The following is a 20,675-nucleotide window of genomic DNA, read 5'->3' as shown; positions in this document are numbered from 1 at the left end:
GCAAAAGCCAGCTCCTTCTTTGCCGTCTGCGTGAGCACAGAATTTAGTGCAGACCGCAGTGCCGTAATCCTCTGTAGTTTGACCAATGAGGGTCTGTCAAAATCGGCCTTCTCGGCTGCCTTCAACCGTTCTTCAAGGAGACGTTGCTGCTCACCCTTCTGCCGCTTCCTACTTGTGGAATATGAAATAACTAACCCTCTGGCATAAGCTTTGGCAGTTTCTCAGAGAACAGATGAGCTATCAACCGAGTCTATGTTGATGTCTAGGAAAGCCCGAAATTCCCAAGAGAAATACTCCACAAACTTGCTGTCCATGAGAATAAAGGGGTCCATTCGCCAGTACCTTGAATCCACTGTAACATCCTTAATCTTAACCATGAGGTACACTGGAGCATGACCAGAGATGGCAATATTACCAATCGTACAGGATGCCACCGGATCCAGGGTTACCGCAGGGGTCAGAAATAAATCAATCCTCGTGTGACATCTATGTGGATTGGAGAAAAACGTGAAATCCCTACCTGTAGGGTGGAGACACCTCCAGACGTCCACCAATCCCAATTCCCCACACAAACCCAATAACTGTTTAGTTTGTGCAGAGGGTATCGAGGGACCTTTAGGCAACCTGTCTACTGTAGGGTCCATGAGGCAGTTAAAATCTCCCCCTCTAATGATGTGCCGAGACTTGAGACTTATCAGTTTAGAAAAAGCATCTACCAAGAATTTAAGAGGATGAGCTGGGGGACAATAAACATTTAAAATACCATATTCTTCCCTATTTATCAAGGCTTTAAGAATTACAAACCTCCCGTATGTGTCTTTAACATAGTCCAACAATTTAAATGAGACATTTTTCCTAACCAATATAGCCACTCCCCTACTTCTGGTATTAAATGATGAAAAATAAACTCGGTCAAAGCCATTCTGCTGTAATTTCAGATGCTCCTTGTCATCCAAATGTGTCTCCTGTAACAAAGCAATATCCACCTTCTCCTTTCCAAGGCTCAAGAGTACCTTCTTCCTCTTAATTGGTGAGTGACTTCCCTTGATATTCCAGGTACACCATTTAATCAAATCATTCGCCATAATCTTCTGCAATTACATTTAAATGCCAGAGAGGAGGAACCCGAACCACAAATTGCTGAGCCTTAGTGTCACATGGTCCACCAAATATAAAAACTACATAAACTAAAACCACTACATTTAACAAACATACAAAATTATTAAAAATAAAAAACAACAAAAACCAGAAAACAAACCAACATATAAAGTGCCAATAGCGCTGAGTAGGGGAACTCACCCCCTGCCCGGAGGGGGCAACTACCCATCCCGAACTGCCCATAAATAGGCATCTAACCATCTCAACCACCTTCACTTCTCCCAGCTAGAGCCGCATCGCAAGCACAAAGTAAAAAGAATAAACACCCCATAGAATATCAATATGAATAAAAAAAAAACATTCTTTCTTTTATGAATAAAAGGGGGAATATATACCCCATCCAACCTTTGGTATGTCCTAACTTAGAAATTTAAAATGTACATCTTAACCACCGCCAGACATAGTTTGAACCAAATTATTATCAATAGAGGTAAGAAAAAGGGGAAAAAAAACAAAGCTCCAACCGGATTTCCTCCATTTCTTTTACAGAATGATAAACGCATACCCAAGCAACGATATTTATACGTACTACAATTGTTTAAATTAGGCTAGTTTGTCCACAAAGTCTCTTGCCTTCTCCGATGTGTCAAAGAGTTGCATGGATCTATCTAAGGTGATCCGAAGCACTGCCGGATATCTCAGGGAGTACTGAATCCCAAGCTCCTTCAGTCTTCTCTTGACACCATTGTACGATTTTCGTTTCTGGATCACCGCCGCTGAAATGTCCTGAAAAAGCATGATCTTAGACCCCTCGTACATTAGGGCCTTTGGTTCCTTCCCCTGGAGTCTGGAAGCCTCCATGACTCTCTCCTTACCCCGGTAATGATGGAACCGCACCAGGAAAGGACGAGGGCGTTGACCCAGACCCGACCTCCGCGCTGCGACCCGGTGAGCCCTCTCTATCTTCAATCCTCTCATGTCAGTCTCCAAGTCAAGGAATTTTGGAAGCCAATCTTCAACAAATTCCGCAGGCCGCTTACCTTCCTTACCCTCGGGCAGACCAATGATCCGAATGCTTTTTCTCCTGCCCCTGTTTTCAAGATCATCCACTTGGTCACGCAAATTACGAACCTGCGTCTTCAGGGCTTGGATCTCTTCCTTGAATGAACTGGCATCAGCTTCCACCACTGTGATCCTGTACTCCACCTCATCCGTCCTCTTCTCCAGGTCTCCCAGCTGCTGCTCATGCTTCTGCAGCATGAGAGAGATTGGAGCCAGCTTTTCTTCAATCTGTTTCCCCAGCATCTCGCAAGATTTCGAGAGCTGGTTCACCAGGTCCTGGAGAGTAATCTGCTCTGAGGCTGCTGCAGGCTGAGCTGCAGGCCCGGCCTCGGATGCTCCTCCTCCCTTTTTAGGCATTTCTGGACAGCTGAAAATACAGGTTAGTCAATTTTTAAATGTTTCTTGGGGCTCCACAATCTTTCCAACGCCCCAAGAAATCCTGATGACCTGGGTTGGGTGGGTTAAAGGACCGTCCTGTTCCTGCTGCGATGCAAAGCTCTGCAGTGTGATCTTCTTAGATCGCCGCCATCTTAGATCCCCAGAAAGATATTTTTAGATTAGATTCCCTACAGTGCAGAAACAGGCCCTTCGGCCCAACAAATCCACACCGGCCCTGCGAACAGTAACCCACCCAGATCCATTCCCCTATTCCCTACTAATGCACCTATCATTATGGGCAATTTAGCATGGCCAATTCACCCGACCTGCACATCTTTGGACTGTGGGAGGAAACCGGAGCACCCGCAGAAAACCCACGCAGACACTGGGAGAATGTGCAAACTCCACACAGACAGTTGCTCAAGGCTGGAATCGAACCTGGGTCCCTGGCGCTGTGAGGCAGCAATGCTAACCACTGATCCACCATGCCGCTGGGGATTTCAGTTAGGACAGTGAGGTTCTAGAACATGATTAATATTAGGTACGGGCATAAAGGTGCATAAATCCCCAAGGCCTGATGAGATTTATCCCAGGTTGCTATGGGAGGCAAGGGAGGAGATTGCTGGAGATATTTAATACTTTGCTGGCCACAGGGGAAGTGCTGAATGACTGGAGGATAGCTAATGTGGTTCCTTCGTTCAAGAAGGGCAGCAGGGATAGGCCAGGTAATCACAGATCAGTTAGTCTGATGTCAGTGGGAGAGAAATTAGTGGAAAAAGATTCTGTCGGACAGGTTTAATTAATTTGAAAGGCAGGGATTGATCAGGGATAGTCAGCACACATTTGTTGAAGAGAGATCCTGGCTGACAAATGTAATCCAGTTTTTTGAAAAGGTGACTACATAGTGATGACAGTAGTGCAGTTGATGTGGTTTACATGGAATTCTGAAGGCCTTTGACAAGGTCCCACATTGAAGGCTGATCCAAAATTCTGGATTAGAGTGGTGCTGGTAAAGCACAGCAGTTCAGGCAGCATCTGAGGAGCAGGAAAATCGACGTTTCAGGCAAAAGCCCTTCATCAGGAATAGAGGCAGAGTGCCTGAAGGGTGGAGAGATAAATGAGAGGAGGGTGGGGGTGGGGAGAAAGTAGCATAGAGTACAATAGGTGAATAGGGGTGGGGATGGAGGTGATAGGTCAGAGAGGAGGATGGAGTGGATAGGTGGGAAGGAAGATAGGCCGGTAGGACAGGTCATGGGGACAGTGCTGAGCTGGAAGTTTGGAACTGGTGCGAGGTGGGGGAAGGGGAAATGAGGAAACTGGTGAAGTCCACATTGATGCCCTGGGGTTGAAGTGTTCTGAGGTGAAAGATGAGGCATTCTTCCTCCAGGCGTCGGTGGTGAGGGAGCGGCGGTGGAGGCCCAGGACCTCCATGTCCTCGGCTGAGTGGGAGGGGGAGTTGAAATGTTGGGCCACAGGGCGGTGTCCCAGAGATATTCCCTAAAGCGCTCTGCGAGGAGGCGTCCAATCTCCCCAGTGTAGAGGAGACCGCATCGGGAGCAACGGATACAATAAATGATATTAGTGGATGTGCAGGTAAAACTTTGATGGATGTGGAAGACTCCTTTGGGGCCTTGGAAGGAGGTGAGGGAGGAGGTGTGGGCACAGGTTTTACAGTTCCTGCGGTGGCAGGGGAAGGTGCCAGGATGGGAGGGTAGGTTGTTGGGGGGGACGTGGACCTGACCAGGTAGTCACGGAGAATTCAATGTTCATCACTAGAAGGATTTGAACCCATGCCCTCAGGGAATTGAGCTCAGCCTCTTGATTACTAGCCCAGCTACATTAGCACAGTGCCACCACCGTTTTTACCAGGCTGATCCAAAAGGTTAGAGTCCATTGGATCAAAGGCAAGTTGGCAAGCTGGATCTAAAATTGGTTTGCAAATAGGAGGCAAAAGGGTGACTGTGGAGGGTTACTTTCATGATTGGAGACCTGTGAACTGCAGCATGCCACAGAGATCAGTCCTAGGAGCCTTGTTGGTTGTTATGTATGTTAACAACTTGGATGTAAGTGTGGCAGGTATAATTAGGTTTGCCGATGTCAAACATTGGCCATGTTGTTGGCAGTGAGAAGGATGGTCTCGGATTACAGTCTGATATTGATCAGCTGGTAAATTGGGCAGAATGATGGCAGGTGGAATTTAATCCTGGTAAGAGAGAGGTGATGCATTTTGGGGGGTTAATAATGGAAGGATACACACTGACTGGTAGGTCCCCAGGGAGTACTCAGGAACAAAGACACTTTGGTGTACAAGTCCATAGATCCCCGAAGGTGTCAGCAGAGGTAGACAGGGTGGTGAAGACAGCATAGAAGATACCTGCCTTCATTAGTTGGGGATAGATTAAAGGAGCAAGGAAGACTTTTTGCAAATTTATAAAACTTTGATTAGGCCACATTTGGAATACGGCGTGCAGTTCTGGTCACTACACTATCGGAAGAATGTGATCACACTCGACAGGGAGCAGAGGAGAGTCTCCAGCATGTTGTGTGGGATGAACAGCCTCAGTTATGAGGGGAGACTGGATTGGCTGGGCTCGTTTTCCCTGGAGCGGAGGGGGAAATCTCATTGAGGCACAGACCAGGGTAGATAGTGATAATCTTCTTCCCATGGTAGATGTATCTAAGACCAGAGGACATGAGTTTAAGGTGAGGAGAAAGTGGTTTAGGAGCCAGAGGCATTTCTTTTCCATCTAGAGGATGGTTGAAATATGGAACGCACTGCCTGAGAGGGTGGGGGAGGTGGGTATTCTCGCAACATTTAAGAAGCATCTGGAGAAGCACTTACAATGCCAAGGCATAGTCAGCTATGAATCAAGTACAGACAAATGGGATTAGTGTAGTGTGGTGTTTGTTGGTCACCCAAGACATGGTGGGGTGAAGGGCCTATTTCTATGACTAATTAGGTGGGCTTGTTTCATTCGTTCATGGGATGTGGACATCACTGGCTGCGCAAACATTTATTGTTCCTCCCTAGTTGCTCTTGAGGTGGTGGCACCTTCTTAAATAGGTGCAGCTACATCCACAGCACTTGAGGTGGCAATTCCAGGACTTTAACCCAGCAATAGTTAAGCAGCAGTGATATATTTCCAAGTCATGATGGTTGAGTGGTTTGAAGAGGAACACGTTAGTGGTGGTGTTCCCACGTATCATATGCCTTTGTCCTTTAGATTGCAGTGTTTGTGGATTTGGAAAGTTCTATACAACAATTCTTTGTGAATTTCTTGTCAATGATACGCATTGCTGCTACTGTGCGTCGGTGGTAGAGGGATTTTGAAGGTAAGTTGCAAATCAAGTGTAGTGATTTAACCTGAGTCGTGTTGAATTCTTGAGTGTTGTTGGAGCTGCACTCATCTGGGCTAGTGGAAAGTGTTCCATTACACTCCTCACCTGTGGCTAATAGATGATGGACTGGCTTTGCAGAGACAGGAAGCGAGTTACTTGCCATGGAAAGAGCTCTCACAGCTACAATATTTACATGGCTGGTTCAGTTCAGTTTCCAGTCAATGGTGATCGCCAGGATGTTGACAGTGGGGGAATCTAGCCATTTTAATGCCATTGAACATCTGTTGTTGGATATAGACATTAACGGGCACTGGTGTGGTGTGAATGTTACTTGCTATTTATCAGCCAAGCTGGAGTATCCTCCTTATCCTGTTGTAGATGGATACAGACTGCTTCAGTACAGGAGGGCTTACGAATGGTGCTGAACTGTGTCATACTTTGGTAAGAAGTTAAGAAAGAATGTTGTCAAGTGGAGGCAGAAAGTCTGCCAGGCGATATAGATAGACTGATCGAGTGGATAAAAGAATCTGACAGGTGGAATATAACATGGGATAAATGTGAACTTGTCCTCTTTAGCAGGAAGAATAGAAACGCAGTACATTATTGAAATGTAGAACGGTGAGGTTATAGGGATATGAGCATGCTGGTCGATGAATCATAACAAGCTGGTTTGCAGGTACAGCAAGTAATGAGGAAGGCAAATTAAATATTAGTGTTTACTGGAAGGGGAACAGAACATAAAAGTAAGCAGGTCTTACTGCAACTGTCCAGTCCACACCTCTAGTATAGTTTTGATCAGTTTATTTGACAAAAGAATAGATATGTGCTCAAAACTACTCATAGAAGGTTTACTCAATTCATTCCTGGGATGAAGAAAAGTTAAATAGATCGGGACTGTATCCGTTGGAATTTAGAAGAACGAGGGATGATCTTATTGAAACATATGATCCTGAGGGGACTTGGCAGGATGGATTCTGAGAAAGGATGCTCCCCCTTGCAGGAGAAACTAGGGGGCACAGATTAAGAATGAGGTCTCACTTTAAAGACAAAATTACCTTTGTCAGTCAAGGGAATTCTCTTCCCCAGAACACAGCGGAGGTTGGATTACTAAATTTAATCAAGTCCTAGTTAGCTAGATTTTTGGCAGACAAGCAAGTTAAGGGTTGTAGTGACAGACATGGGAGTTAAGACCATCGAGTGGCCAACTCGGGTTCCTAAGTCCGCTTATTTTATATTCAATCAATCATCAGTGAACATCCCCATTCTGACTTTATGATGGAGAGAAGGTCATTGACGAAGCAACTGAAGATGGTTGAGCAGATACTTTCCCGAGGAACTCCTGCATAAATGTTCTGGAGCTGGAACCATCCTTTATGCAAGGTAGGACTCCAACCAATGCAGGTGATTCCCATTGATTCCATTTTTGCTCGGGCTCCTTGACGCCACACTCATTCAATGCAGCCTTGATGTCAAGGGCCGTCACTGACACTTCACCTTTGGGAGTTCAGCTAATTGGCCATGTACAAATCAAGGCTGTAATGAAGTCAGGAGGTGAGTGGCCCTGGCAGAATCCAAACTGAGTATCAGTGAGCAGGTTATTGCTGAGCAGGTGCCACTTGATAGCACTGTCAATGACCCCTTCCATCACTTTGCTAATGATTGAAAGTTTGATACAGCATTTGATAGGGCATTTGTCCGGCTTTTTATGGGTAGGACATACCTGGGCAATTTTCCACATCGTCGGGTAGATACCAGTGTTGCAGCTATACTGGAACAGCTTGGCTAGCGATGTGGCGAGTTTTGGTCCACAAGTCTTCATTACTTCTTTCTGAATGGTGTCCATAGCCTCTGTACTATCCAGTGCTTTCAGCCATTTCTTGATATCACATGGGTTGAATTAAATTGGCTGAAGACTGGGCATCTGTGATGTTAATGTTTCAGCCTTGGCACTGACGTGCTGGGCTCTCCCATCATTGAGGGTGGGGATAATTGTGGAGGCTTCTGTTCCAGTGAGTCATTTAATTCATGACGGGATGTGGCAAGACTGCAGAGTTTTGATCTGATGTAGTGTCGCTAAGTTGGGTAAAGTAGTTGTGGATTAGAAGACAGGACGTTAGAATTTGGTGTATGTAAAATGCTAGGGGAAGGGGAAGCATTGCATGGTCCCTTTAAAAGATTGTTTTTTTTTTGGTGCTTAGAGGTTTAACATGGGTGTCTGTGAAAAACAGCTTGAACGTTTGCAGGTGTACAAAGAGCACCCAAATTGATACATTTGTATCAAAAGGCTGTCCACTTAGCAGACCAAGCAGCATTTTCACCAAGACAACAGGCTTTTGAATTTAACCAATCAATTTAAACCAGGCCCTTACATACCAAAAAACCCATGAAATTTAAATCTGATGGTTTCGACAACCTAGGACCAATCCAACTATAAAAATAATGGTATGTCACCAAGGGTATAAAAGAAGGGGGCAACTGGAAAAAATTAGCAGAGCTAACTGCTATCCGCTAGAGATAACAGCTCTCAGCTCTTAAAGAAAGCATCATCTATTTACAGCAGTACAAACGACGGAGAAGGCACAGAACATTCTGGAAGACGTAACCTGGCTGTAATTTCGAGAGACTAAATTCTATTGTGTTTTTATATACAAGTAGGATCTGTATTTATTGGAACAGCATACCATTAGAATCATGTGTTTTTTCAGGAATAGTTAGTAGTTAGAAGGGATTTATTCTGTTTGTTAATAGTTCAGTTAATTTGTTCACTGTTAGAGTTAGGTAAATAAATTGTTACTTGTTGATTTCAAAGTCAGTGTCAGGGATTTATTTTATTTAACCACTAGAAGTTGCTAAAGTGCAAGTTACACCATTTTTCACAATTCTTCTACAGATTATAGGGCAAGGTATTCCTTTGTGGGTGTTTCAGTTTTAGTTCTGAGAGGGGAACCAAGCTCAGGAAATTTAAAGGGAAAGTGAACAAATCAATAGGAAACTTGCAAATTACGTGGGAGGACAGAAATCTAACATGGGCATTCTTCAAGGCACAGGCATGTCAGGTACAGAGGCTCTTACAATCTCACATTAGCTGAGACAGACAGGACATGTCATCAGGACGCCCAACTTGAGACTTCCCAAACAGGTGTACTACTCACAGCTGAGCCAGGGAACCCATTCAGACAAGAGCCAAGTGAAATGTGTCAAGAATAATCCTAAAGCCTCCATGAAATTCTGTTCTATTAAAGATAGCACAGAGAAAGCACATGCCTAATCATGACCAAAATGGCTCCTCATTAAAAAAGGCCTTCCAATCAATTAGAGGAGCCACTGAGAAAGATTGTCAAGACAGCCAGGAAGAGGAGGCTCAAGCAGCTTTCTTTCAACCATCACTACCACCTCTAACAGCAGCTGCTCTCACTGTGGGAGAGACTATCGGGGATCATAACCACCTGTGAATACAAAGCCAACACTCCCAGCCAATTCAAGACAGAATCAAGCTCAACATGAGGATGCTGCCTGTGTTGCTAAACAAATGCCATAGAGCTCAGAAAGGCCAATCTCACCCCCTACCCCAAACATGAGAGATAGATTCAAGAATATAGACTTACCAGGTTTACACATTGGGCAGCAGATGTCCAGATGTTCATACTCCTTTTCACCACACTGACGGTGATGGCTGGTGCACAATACACAACTTGCAACCTGTACAGGTTAACAAAGAGCAACTGATGAGCATTTCAGTCAGATATTCATGCTAAAATTACAAGTGCAGCATGATCACACAGGGGATGACATTATGGACTTGATGCTGACCTTGCAGTCTGGGGTTACGCTCATACAAACAGTGCTCAGTGAGAAGATCCCATAATATGCCACTCCCCACAACCATTACTGTCTCACCCAGTCTAATCCCACACTCCCCACGTCTTTTAATATCCCACCCACCCTCCACTTTGTTCACAAGAACCTGTTGTAGCGACTCCCAATTCTCTCTTTGGGAGTCGCTACATCTGAACCCCATTTGCTGACATGGTGATCTTACATGAGACAGGAAGCACAGATTGTGATGTATGCAACTGATGTTTCTTTTATTTTCAAAAAAACACAATATTCAATTATAACATAAACACAGAATATAAGAACAGGAGTAGGCAATTCAGCCCAGTGATCATAGCTGAGAATTGAGCTCAATACCCAAATCCCTCCTTCCTCCCATACTCCTTGATTCCTTTAACCACAAAAGCTGTACTTACCTCCTCCTTGAAAACACAATATTTTGGCTTCAACCATTTTCTGTGGCAGTGAATTCCACAGGCTCACCACTCTCAAGGGTGAAGAAATTTCTCCTTATCTCAGTCCAAGAACATAGAACCATACAGCACAGTACAGGCCCTTCGGACCTTGACGTTGCACCAACCTGTGATACCGATCTGAAGCCCATCTATTCGACACTATTCCATTATCATCCATATGTTTATCCAATGACCATTTAAATGCCCTTAAAGTTGGCGAGTCTGCTACTGTTGCAGGCAGTGCGTTCCACCCCCCTACTACTCTGAGTAAAGAACCTACCTCTGACATCTGTCCTATATCTATCACCCCTCAATTTAAAGCTATGTCCCCTCGTGCTAGCCATCACCATCCGAGGAAAATGGCTCTCACTGTCCACCCTATCATCTTGTATGTCTCTATTAAGTCACCTCTTACAAAAACAGCCTCAAGTCTCTCAGCCTTTCCTTATCTGACCTTCCCTCCATACCAGGCAACATCCTGTAAGTCTCCTCTGCACCCTTTCCAAAGCTTCCACATCCTTCCTATAATGCGGCTACCAGACTGTACGCAATACACCAAGTGAGGCTACACCAGAGTTTTGTACAGCTGCAACATGACCTCACGGCTCCAAAACCCAATCCCTCTACCAATAAAAGCTAACACACCGTAAGCCTTCTTAACACCACGATCAACCTGGGTAGCAACTTTCAGGGATCTATGCACATGGACACAGACCTCTCTGCTCATTCCACATTACCAAGAAACTTACCATTAGCCCAGTACTCTGCATTCCTGTTACTCCTTCCAAAGTGTATCACCTCACACTTTTCCACACCCTCCATTTGCCACCTCACAGCCCAGCTCTGCAGCTTATCTATGTCTCTCTGTAACCTGAAACATCCTTCAGCACTATCCACAACTCCACTGACCTTAGTGTCATCCGCAAATTTACTAACTCATCCTTCTGCGCCCTCATCCAGGTCATTTATAAAAATGACAAACAGCAGTGGCCCCAAAACAGATCCTTGTGTGACACCACTCATAACATTTCCCATCAACCACCACCCTCTGTCTTCTTTCAGCTAGCCAATTTATGATCCAAACCGCTAAATCACCCTCAATCCCATGCCTCCGCATTTTCTGCAATAGCCTACCATGGAGAACCTTATCAAATGCCTTACTGATATCCAAATATACCACATCAACCACTTTACCCTCATCCACCTGTTTGGTCACCTTCTCAAAGAACTCAATAAGGTTTGTGAGGCATGACCTGCCCTTCACAAAACCATGTTGACCATCCCTAGGTTTACCTCTAGTCCTTCAACTATGAATCCTAGTTCTGCGCTTTCCCACTGTCAGGGACATTCTTCCTGCATCTAACCTGTCTAGTCCTGTTAGAATTCTAGGAGACTCCCCCCTTATTCTTCTAAACTCCAGTGAATACAATCCTAACCGACTCAATCTCTCTGTTGTCCCTTTACCCCCAAAGTCGAAGCAAAATGCTCAGAGACACAGTATAGTTTTATCTCTTTCATCTTTATCCTGGGCCCTGGAGGGAGAGAGAACGATTGCCCATGTGCGCAGGGACATGGGTTCCTGGTCTTCTCTGGAACAGCAGTGTCTTAATGAACTATATAGTCATTTTACAGGGAGGAGCATCCAGATAAGGCAACATACATATTGATTGTGTGACCATTACAGTCAGCGAGCATCAATAGTAAAGATTAAGCCATCTGCTGTTACACAATGAATGGTCTTAACCTTAACTGGCTTCACATAATGAATACTTTTCACCTTGTTAAACTGACCTTACATACTGAATACTTCCAATATTGTTAAATGGCTTTACATTATGAATGCTTTTCCACCTTGTTAACCCATCATCCTTGCCTCCAGCACCCCATTGTTAACTGCAAGCAAGGTCTGAGTCATGCTCAGCTGAACCTCTTGTTTCTCAAAACTTAACACTTTACCTACCTGCTTGTACCCTATACACTCTCATATCTCCTCATACACCAGTCGTACCGTCCCAAAAGTCAACTCAGTAAACCTTCACTGTACTCCCTCGACAGCAAGAACATCCTCAGATAAGGAGGCCAAAGCTGCACACAATATTCCAGCTATGTCCTCACCAATACCCTGTATAATTGCAGTAAGGCATCCTTTTCCTGTTCTCAAATCCACTCCCTATTAAAGGTCAACATACAGTTTGCCTTCTTTACTGCCTGCTGCACCTGCACACTTACTTCCAGTGACATCCTGCTGTAGGAAAGATATTATTAAATTGGAGAGGGGTCACAAAGGATTTACCAGGATGTTGCCGGTAACAGAGAGTTTGAGTTATAAGAGGCTGGATAGGCTCAGACCTTTTTCAATGAAGCATAGGAGGTTGAGGGATGAGCTTATAGAGGTTTATAAAATCATGAAGGGCATAGATAAGGTGAATAGCAAGGATTGTTTACCTAGGGTATAGGAGTTTAATACGAGGGGGTATATATTTAAGGTGAGAAGAGAACATTTTAAAAAAGGACATGAGGGGTAACTAGAGTGGTTTGTGTGTGGACTGAACTGCCAGAGGAAGTGTCGAATGCAGGTACAGTTACATTTAAAAGACATTTGGACAGGTCCATGAATAGAAAAGGTTTGGAGTGGTATGGTTCAAACCAAGCAAATGGGAATAGTTTAGTTTTGGAACATTGTTGGCGTGGACTAGTTGGTCTGAAGGATCTGTTTCCAGGCTGTATGACACTACGACTCTATGACTGCTGCACAAGGACTCCCAGGTCTCATTGAGCATTCCCCTCTCTCAATTTACAGCCATTCAAATAACAATTTGCCTTTCTATCTTTGTTACCAAAGTGGATAACCTCATATTTATCCATATTACACTGCATCTACCATGCATTTGCCCACTTACTTAGCCTGTCCAAGTCACAATGCAACACCTTTGCATCCTCCTCATAGCTCACTCTTTCACTCAGTTTTGTGCCATCAAATTTTGAGATATTTCATTTAGTTCCCTCACCTAATCATTAACATATATTGGGAGGAGCTGGGGTCCTAGTACCGATCCCTGCAACACTCCACTGGTCACTGCCTGCCATTTAGAAAAAAAAGACTATTTATTCTTACACTTTTTTTCCCCTCCGTCTGCTAACCAATTTTCTATCCATCTTAATACAACAACCCTAATCTCATGCACTTCAATTTTACACATTAATTGCTTATGTGGGACTTCCTTGACAGTCTTCTGAAAGACCAAATAAACAACATCCACTGACTCTCCCAATCAACTCTGCTAGTTATATCCTTGAAGAATTCCAGTAGGTTTGTCAAACAGAATTTGCTTTTTATAAATCCATGCTGACCGCATCTGATTCTACCACTAAGTGCTCCAACATAAAATCCTTGATAATGAACTCTAGCACCTTTATCACTACTGCCGTCAGGCTCACGGGTCAATAATTCTGTTTTCTCTCAACCCCTCTTTTATATTAACTACCCTCCAAACTGTAGGAACTGTCCCATCAATTTCTCCAACACCATTTCTCTAGTATTACAAATTTGCTCCAGTTCCCTCCTCTCACTAAACCCAGTATTCCCCATCATATCCTCCTTTGTGAAGGCAGAAGCAAATTATAGAACATAGAACAGTACAGCCACAGTACAGGCCCTGCAGCCCTCAATGTTGTGCCAGTCTTTTATCCTACTCCAAGATCAGACTAACCTACATACCCTTCATTGTACTATCATCCTTGTGCCTATCCAAGAACCACTTAAATATCCCTAATGTACCTGACTCTATTACCAACACTGGCAGTGCATTCCACACACCCACCACTCTGTGTATAAAGAACCTCCCTCTGACATCTCCCCCAAACCTTCCTCCAATCACCTTAAAATTATGCCCCCTCGTGATAGACATTTCCACCCTGTGAAAAAAAAGTCTCTGGCCATCCACTCTATCTATGCCTCTCATTATCTTACGCACCTCTATCAAGTTGCCTCTCATCCTTCTTTGCTCCAACGAGAATAGGTTGAGGGAGCTAGGGCTTTCTTCATAAGTCAAGCCCTTCAGTCCAGGCAGCATCCCAGTAAATCTCCTCTGCACTCTTCCGCATCCTTCCAATAATGAGGTGACCAGAATTGGACACAATATTCCAAGTGTGATCTAACCAGGGCTCTACAGAACTGCAGCATAACCTCGTGGTTCGTAAATTCAATCCCCCTGCTAATGAAAGCCAACACACCATACGCCTTAACTCTGGATGGCAACTTTGAGGGATCAATGGACCTAGACCCCAAGATCCCTCTGTTCCTCCACATTGCCAAGAATCCTACCCTTAACCCTGTATTCTGCAATCTATTTCAACCTTGCAAAGTGAATCAATCCACACTTTTCCAGGTTGAACTCCATCTGCCATTTCTCAGCCCAGTTCTGAATCCTGTCAACGTCCCATTGCAAACTACAACAGCCCTCCACCGACCTTTGTCATCGGCAAACTTACTTACATAAGTGGCACAATGAGTGGCACAATGGTTAGCACTGCTGCCTCACAGCGCCAGAGACCTGGGTTCAGTTCCCACCTCAGGTGACTGACTGTGTGGAGTTTGCACATTCTCCCCGTGTCTGCGTGGGTTTCCTCCGGGTGCTCCGGTTTCCTCCAACAGTCCAAAAATGTGCAGGTTAGGTGAATTGGCCATGCTAAATTGCCCGTTGTGTTAGGTGAAGGGGTAATGTAGGGGAATGGGTCTGGGTGGGTTGCACTTCAGCGGGTCGGTGTGGACTTGTTGGGCCGAAGGGCCTGTTTCCACACTGTAAGTAATCTAATCTAATCAACCCACCCTTCCACTTCCTCATCCAAGTCATCTATAAAAATCACAAAGAGCAGAGGTCCCAGAACAGACCCCTGCGGAACACCACTGGTCACCGAGCTCCAGGCTGAATACTTTCCATCTAGCACCACCCTCAGTCTTCTATGGACCAGCAATTCTGTATCCATACAGCCAGATTTCCCTGTATCCCATGCTTCCTTACTTTCTGAATGAGCCTACCATGGGGAACCTTATGAAAAGCCTTGTTAAAATCCATATAAACCACATTCACTGTTCATCCTTCGTCAACGTGTTTTGTCACATCGTCAAAGAAATCAACAAGGCTTGTGAGGCATGACCTGCCCCTCACAAAGCTATGCGGACTATTTAGGGTGTAGGTTTGCTCGCTGAGCTGTAGGTTTGATATCCAGATGTTTCATTATCTGGCTAGGTAACATCATCAGTGGCGACCTCCAAGTGAACCGAAGCTGTTGTCTCCTGCTTTCTATTTATATATCTTTCTCCTGGATGGGGTTCCTGGGGTTTGTGGTGATGTCATTTCCTGTTCGTTTTCTGAGGGGTTGACAGATGGTATCTAGATCTATGTGCTTGTTTATGGCATTGTGGTTGGAGTGCCATGCCAGAGAATTCCTAGAGGCCTGGCACTCCAACCACAATGCCTACACCCTAAACCCTACACCCTGAGCTACAAACCTTCACAAACCTTGCTATATGGACTACCTCGAATCAAGCTATGCTTTTCCAAGTAATCATAAATCCTGTCCCTCAGAATCCTCTCCAAAACTTTGCTCACCACTGGCGTAAGGCTGACAGGTCTGTAATTCCCAGGATTATCCCTATTCCCTTTCTCGAACAAGGGAATAACAACATTTGCCACCCTCCAACCATCTGGCACTGCTCCTCCATTTCTTTGTTCCTCATTATAAATTCCCCCATTTCTGAACGTGTGGGACCTAAATTACTTTTCAACAATTTGTTTCTCTTTACATATCTCTCAAACTTTTACACTCAGTTTTTAAATTTTCAGCAAGCTTACTTTCAATCTATTTTCCCCTTCTTGATCAATCCCTTGGTCCTCCTTTGCTAACTTCAGAAATGTTCTCAAGCCTCAAGTCTATTGTTTTTTCATGCCAACTTGGATGCCTCTTTTATGCATCTAAAACTATCTCTAATTTCACTCGTAAGCCACGGTTTGGCCACTGACTTCTTGCACCAGTCAGGAATAAACAATTTTTGCTGTTCACCCATTTGCTCTTTGAATGTATGCCATTTGCCCATTCACGGTCATTCTGTTCAGTAACATTTCACAGTCCATCAAAGCCAACTCACGCCTCATACGATCCTAGTTTCCCTTAAAGATTCAGGGCCCTAATCTCAGAATCAACTACCTCACTCTACATCTTGATGAAGAATCTGATCATATCATGGTCGCTCACACATTATCATTATTCCTTTCTCATTACATGGAGGAGCCAGTGTTGGACTGGGGTGGACAAAGTTTAAAAAAAAAATCACAACACCAGGTTATAGTCCAACAGATTTATTTGGAAGTACTAACTTTCAGAGTGCTGCTCCTTCATCAGGTAACTGTGGAGCAGGTCCATAAGACAATTTATAGCAAAAGATTACAGCGTCATGCAACGAAATGATATATCAAACAAACCTAGATTGTTATTAAGTCTTTCATTTTTTAGAATGGGTTGTCGGTTCATTAATATGTAAAACCCAGAACTTCTTTTAAGTCACATTCGCAAGATAACTTAAGATTTTATTTAAAAAAAGGTGACATCTCAGCTCAGACAGTGCATTGAATTCCACTTTGGAAATAGAACCAGTCTGACTCAAGATCAGGATACAGACAGATCCTAACCTACACCTTTAATGCATTGTCTGAGCTGAGATGTCACTTTTATTAAATAAAACCTTAAGTTACCTTGAGAATGTGACTTATGCAACCCATTCAAAAAGACGAAAGACTTAACAGCAATCTAGGTTTGTTCAATATATCATTTCAGTTGCATACAAATTCTGTGTTTTATGGTCCTGCTCCACAGCTACCTGATGAAGGAGCAGCACTCCAAAAGCTGTTTTCTAGTTGGTTCTTCAATGTATTGGTCCAAAAAAAAAAACCTCTACAGTATCGTGACTAATTTGATTCACCCAATCTACATGAAGATAAAGTCACCCATAATAAAAATGCTCCTTTGCTACATCATCTCTGATTTCCTGTTTAATGCCATTCCCAACATCACCACTGCAGTTTGGCTAATTTTGTTTTGGCCTTTGGTATTTCTCAATGCTACCTACACAGCTCCTACATTGTCAGAGGTAATATTTTTCGTCAATATTGTGTTTACATCCTCTATAACAAGTAATGCAACTCCACCACCTTTTCCTTTTTGTCTGCCCTGCCTAAATAACGAATACTTCTGGATGTTCAGTTCCCATCCTTGATCATCCTACAGTCATGTCTCCATAATCTCAACTATATCATACCCATTTACAGCTATTTGCATGACTAATTCATCCACTTTGTTTTGAATGTTCCATGCACTGGAAATGAGCCCAAGCTTCCCATACAGAGGAGGAGCACATGACAATTTCAAACTCTACTGCCTTGAGTTACTTTTAAGATTAAATCTTTTGGAAGACACTTCACATTAAATAATATTGATTTCCCAGGGCCCTTCTTTCCTGTTCATTGTTACTACAAAGCACAACCCTTAGAAACTATAAACCAGAAAAAGACCTTACAAATAATAAGAGATAAAGGTCATAAATAATTGATCTGACTTTACCTACTACTTACCAATCAAATTATGAAAATTATTTTAAAAAACGTAAACAATAAAACTCATCTCCAGCTTCAAGAGCGTGAAGAATAGATTTCACACAAAATCACGTCGCACATACATAGAGTCACAGAGATGTACAGCACGGAAACAGACCCTTCCATCTAACCCATCCATGCCAACCAGATATCCCAACCCAATCTAGTCCCACCTGCCAGCACCCGGACCATATCCCTCCAAACCCTTCCTATTCATATACCCATCCAGATGCCTTTTAAATGTTGCAATTGTACCAGCCTCCACCACTTCCTCTGGCAGCTCATTCCATACACGTATCACCCTCTGTGTGAAAAAGTTGCCCCTTAGGTCTCTTTTATATCTTTCCCCTCTCACCCAAAACCTATGCCTGACCCCAGGGACTCCCCGACTCCAGGGAAAAGACTTTGCCTATTTACCCTTTCCATGCCCCTCATAATTTTGTAAACCTCTATAAGGTCACCCCTCAGCCTCCGTCGCTCCAGGGAAAACAGCCCCAGCCTGTTCAGCCTCTCCCTATACATAAATGAAAAATTAAAATGTTTTGTGTTGAGGCTATAAATGGACATTAGTAGTATGAATCCATACAGACTAAAAAAAAACTTTAGTAGAAAGTGAGGACTGCAGAAACTGGAGATCATAATCGAGAGTGTGGTGCTTAAAAAAAAGCACAGCATGTCAGGAGGCATCAGAGGTTTCGGGCAAAAGTCCTTCATTACGAATGAGGCTTGTGGGCTGGGGCTTATAAAGAAATGGGAGGCGGCTAGGGGGGGATGGAGCTGGGAAAGCAATAGGATGGGGGAGAAGGTGGAGCGGAGAGATAGGAAAGGCAATGCACAGGTCAAAAAAAAAACTTAGGTCAGACTTTAAAATAACAAGAGTCTTTTTTCGCCTGTCAATCTAGTTTAGAAGTACTGAATCGGTTTGAACTGGATAGAAGATTCACTATTCCTATAGCAGTTCCAAGTCCTGCCAGAACTTTTTAAATGGTTACGAGAAAAACGGATTTTCTTTTCGGCTTTCTTCCGCTCCGATCCAGATCAGGTCAGAATTAGCTCTCAGCTAAAAGGCAGCGATCTATGGGATCGATCCTGAAGTGAAAGTCTGTCAAACTTCACAGAAAGAATACTGAATAGCAAGAAAAAAAAACTACAAACCGTGATACTGAGAATCCACGAAACGAACATTTTTCTCACTGTTCTCCGCGCCTATCTTTTCAAAACCGGAAGAAGTTACAAGAGCGGAATCACAATTGTTCTGAAAAAAGTGCCCACAGCGAACTTAGTCACCTTTCAAGGCACTTAAAGAGAAACGGATGTGAAAACTGAATAATAGTTGCCCAATTTTTAAACAAAAAAAAATCAAACTATAAAAACATCCCATTCAATCGCTTGAAGTCTGCCCCACGTGATTTAAAGCGATGTAAGACGTCGAGCCTTCTGCACAGGGTTCCTAGCCTCTGGAGTGCTTTTGTAGCCAACGTCAGAACAAATGACTGAAAACAACAAATGCTGGTGATCATAGTGGGTCAGGCAGCATCCATGGGGAGACAGCAAACTAATGTTTCTAATCTAGATGACTCTTCATCAGAGCTGATGTGTGGAGGGGATAGCATTTATGCAATGGAGTGGGGGAGGGCAGTACTGGTGGAGAAAGGATGTTCATAGTTCAGATTAAGTGATCAGAATGGGAGAACAATGGTGTGTCTAAGTGCCAGACTGGGAAGGACAGACAGTCCCGCTGGAGTAGGGGAAGGGGAGAGAACTCATGGTGACAGACAATGTAACAAGTAAAGCTAAAAGAAATGGGTTCACAATGTGAAGGTATTGAACTCACCAAGTCCAGAAGGTTGTAAAGTGCCTAGTTTGAAGCGCTGTAGCATGCTGAGGACAGAGAAGCGTATATGCAAGCAGGACCCTGTGTTAAAACGATCTGTTACAGGAAGGTCAAGGTCACACTGCACACAGAGCATGAGATGTTCTGCAAAGTGTCACCCAATCTATGTTTGATTTCTCCAATGTACAGTCGGCCACATTGGGTGTAGCAAATATGATAGGGAGAAAGTGAGGACTGGAGATGTGTTGCTGGAAAAGCGCAGCAGGTCAGGCAGCATCCAGGGAACAGGAGAATCGACGTTTCGGGCATAAGCCCTCCTGAAGAAGGGCTTATGCCCGAAACGTCGATTCTCCTGTTCCCTGGATGCTGCCTGACCTGCTGCGCTTTTCCAGCAACACATCTCCGGCTCTGATCTCCAGCATCTGCAGACCTCACTTTCTCCAGAAAGTGAGGACTGCAGATGCTGGAGATCAGAGTCGAGACTGTGGTGCTGGAAAAGCACAGCAGGTCAGGCAGCCTCCAAAGAGCAGGAGAATTGATGTTTCAGGCAGAAGCCCTTCATAAGGAGTGGTGAAGGGGTTCCTGACAAAGGGCTTCTGCCTGAAACTTGACTCTACTGCTCCTTGGATGCTGCCTGACTTGCTGTGCATTTCCAGTACCACACACTCGGCAGCAAATACAATTACACAAGATTGGATGAAATGCTGCTCCACCTGGAAAGACTGTTTCGGCCCTTGGATGGTGAGCAGGGAGGACGTGAAAGGGCAGGTATTGCACCTTCTGCGGTTACATGGGAAGGTGCCATGGGAAAGGATGGTGGTGTTGGTGGTCGAGGAATGGACTAGTGTATCCCAGAGGGAATGATCCCTGCGAAATATGGACAGGAGAGTGAGGGGGGAAGATGTGTTTAGTGCTGGCAGAATGCCATGTATTTTTATGGCGAGTTCCGTTGAACTACTGGTTAATGGTAACCCCATGGAAATTGATAGTGGGAGATTCAATGTTGGTAACATCACTGATGATTAG

At 44.1% G+C, this 20,675-nt stretch overlaps 1 protein-coding gene across 2 annotated transcripts in view; it reads right to left on the bottom strand.

Annotated features, from left to right (window-relative positions):
• The window catches only part of LOC122543384 (tumor necrosis factor receptor superfamily member 5-like), a 59,490-nt gene extending 40,294 nt beyond the window's left edge, over positions 1–19,196 (bottom strand). Inside the window, exons 1-2 of one of the 2 annotated variants that reach the window (XM_043682062.2) lie at positions 18,971–19,196; positions 9,483–9,576 (exon numbers count right to left, since the gene is read on the bottom strand). In XM_043682062.2, the coding sequence (XP_043537997.1) occupies positions 9,483–9,576; positions 18,971–19,000 (124 nt within the window). In that variant the 5' untranslated portion in view covers positions 19,001–19,196. The remainder of the gene's footprint in view (positions 1–9,482; positions 9,577–18,970) is intronic. The other variant, XM_043682063.2, reaches the window with a different exon arrangement.
• Between the last annotated feature and the right edge of the window lie 1,479 nt (positions 19,197–20,675).

This window comes from Chiloscyllium plagiosum, unplaced genomic scaffold (assembly GCF_037043375.1).
Source record: "Chiloscyllium plagiosum isolate Xiang-an unplaced genomic scaffold, Cpla_swu_hap1 HiC_scaffold_53X, whole genome shotgun sequence".
Lineage (NCBI taxonomy): Eukaryota > Metazoa > Chordata > Chondrichthyes > Orectolobiformes > Hemiscylliidae > Chiloscyllium > Chiloscyllium plagiosum.
The sequence above is the reverse complement of the archived record's forward strand: the minus strand, read 5'-3'. Positions and strand labels throughout refer to the sequence as shown.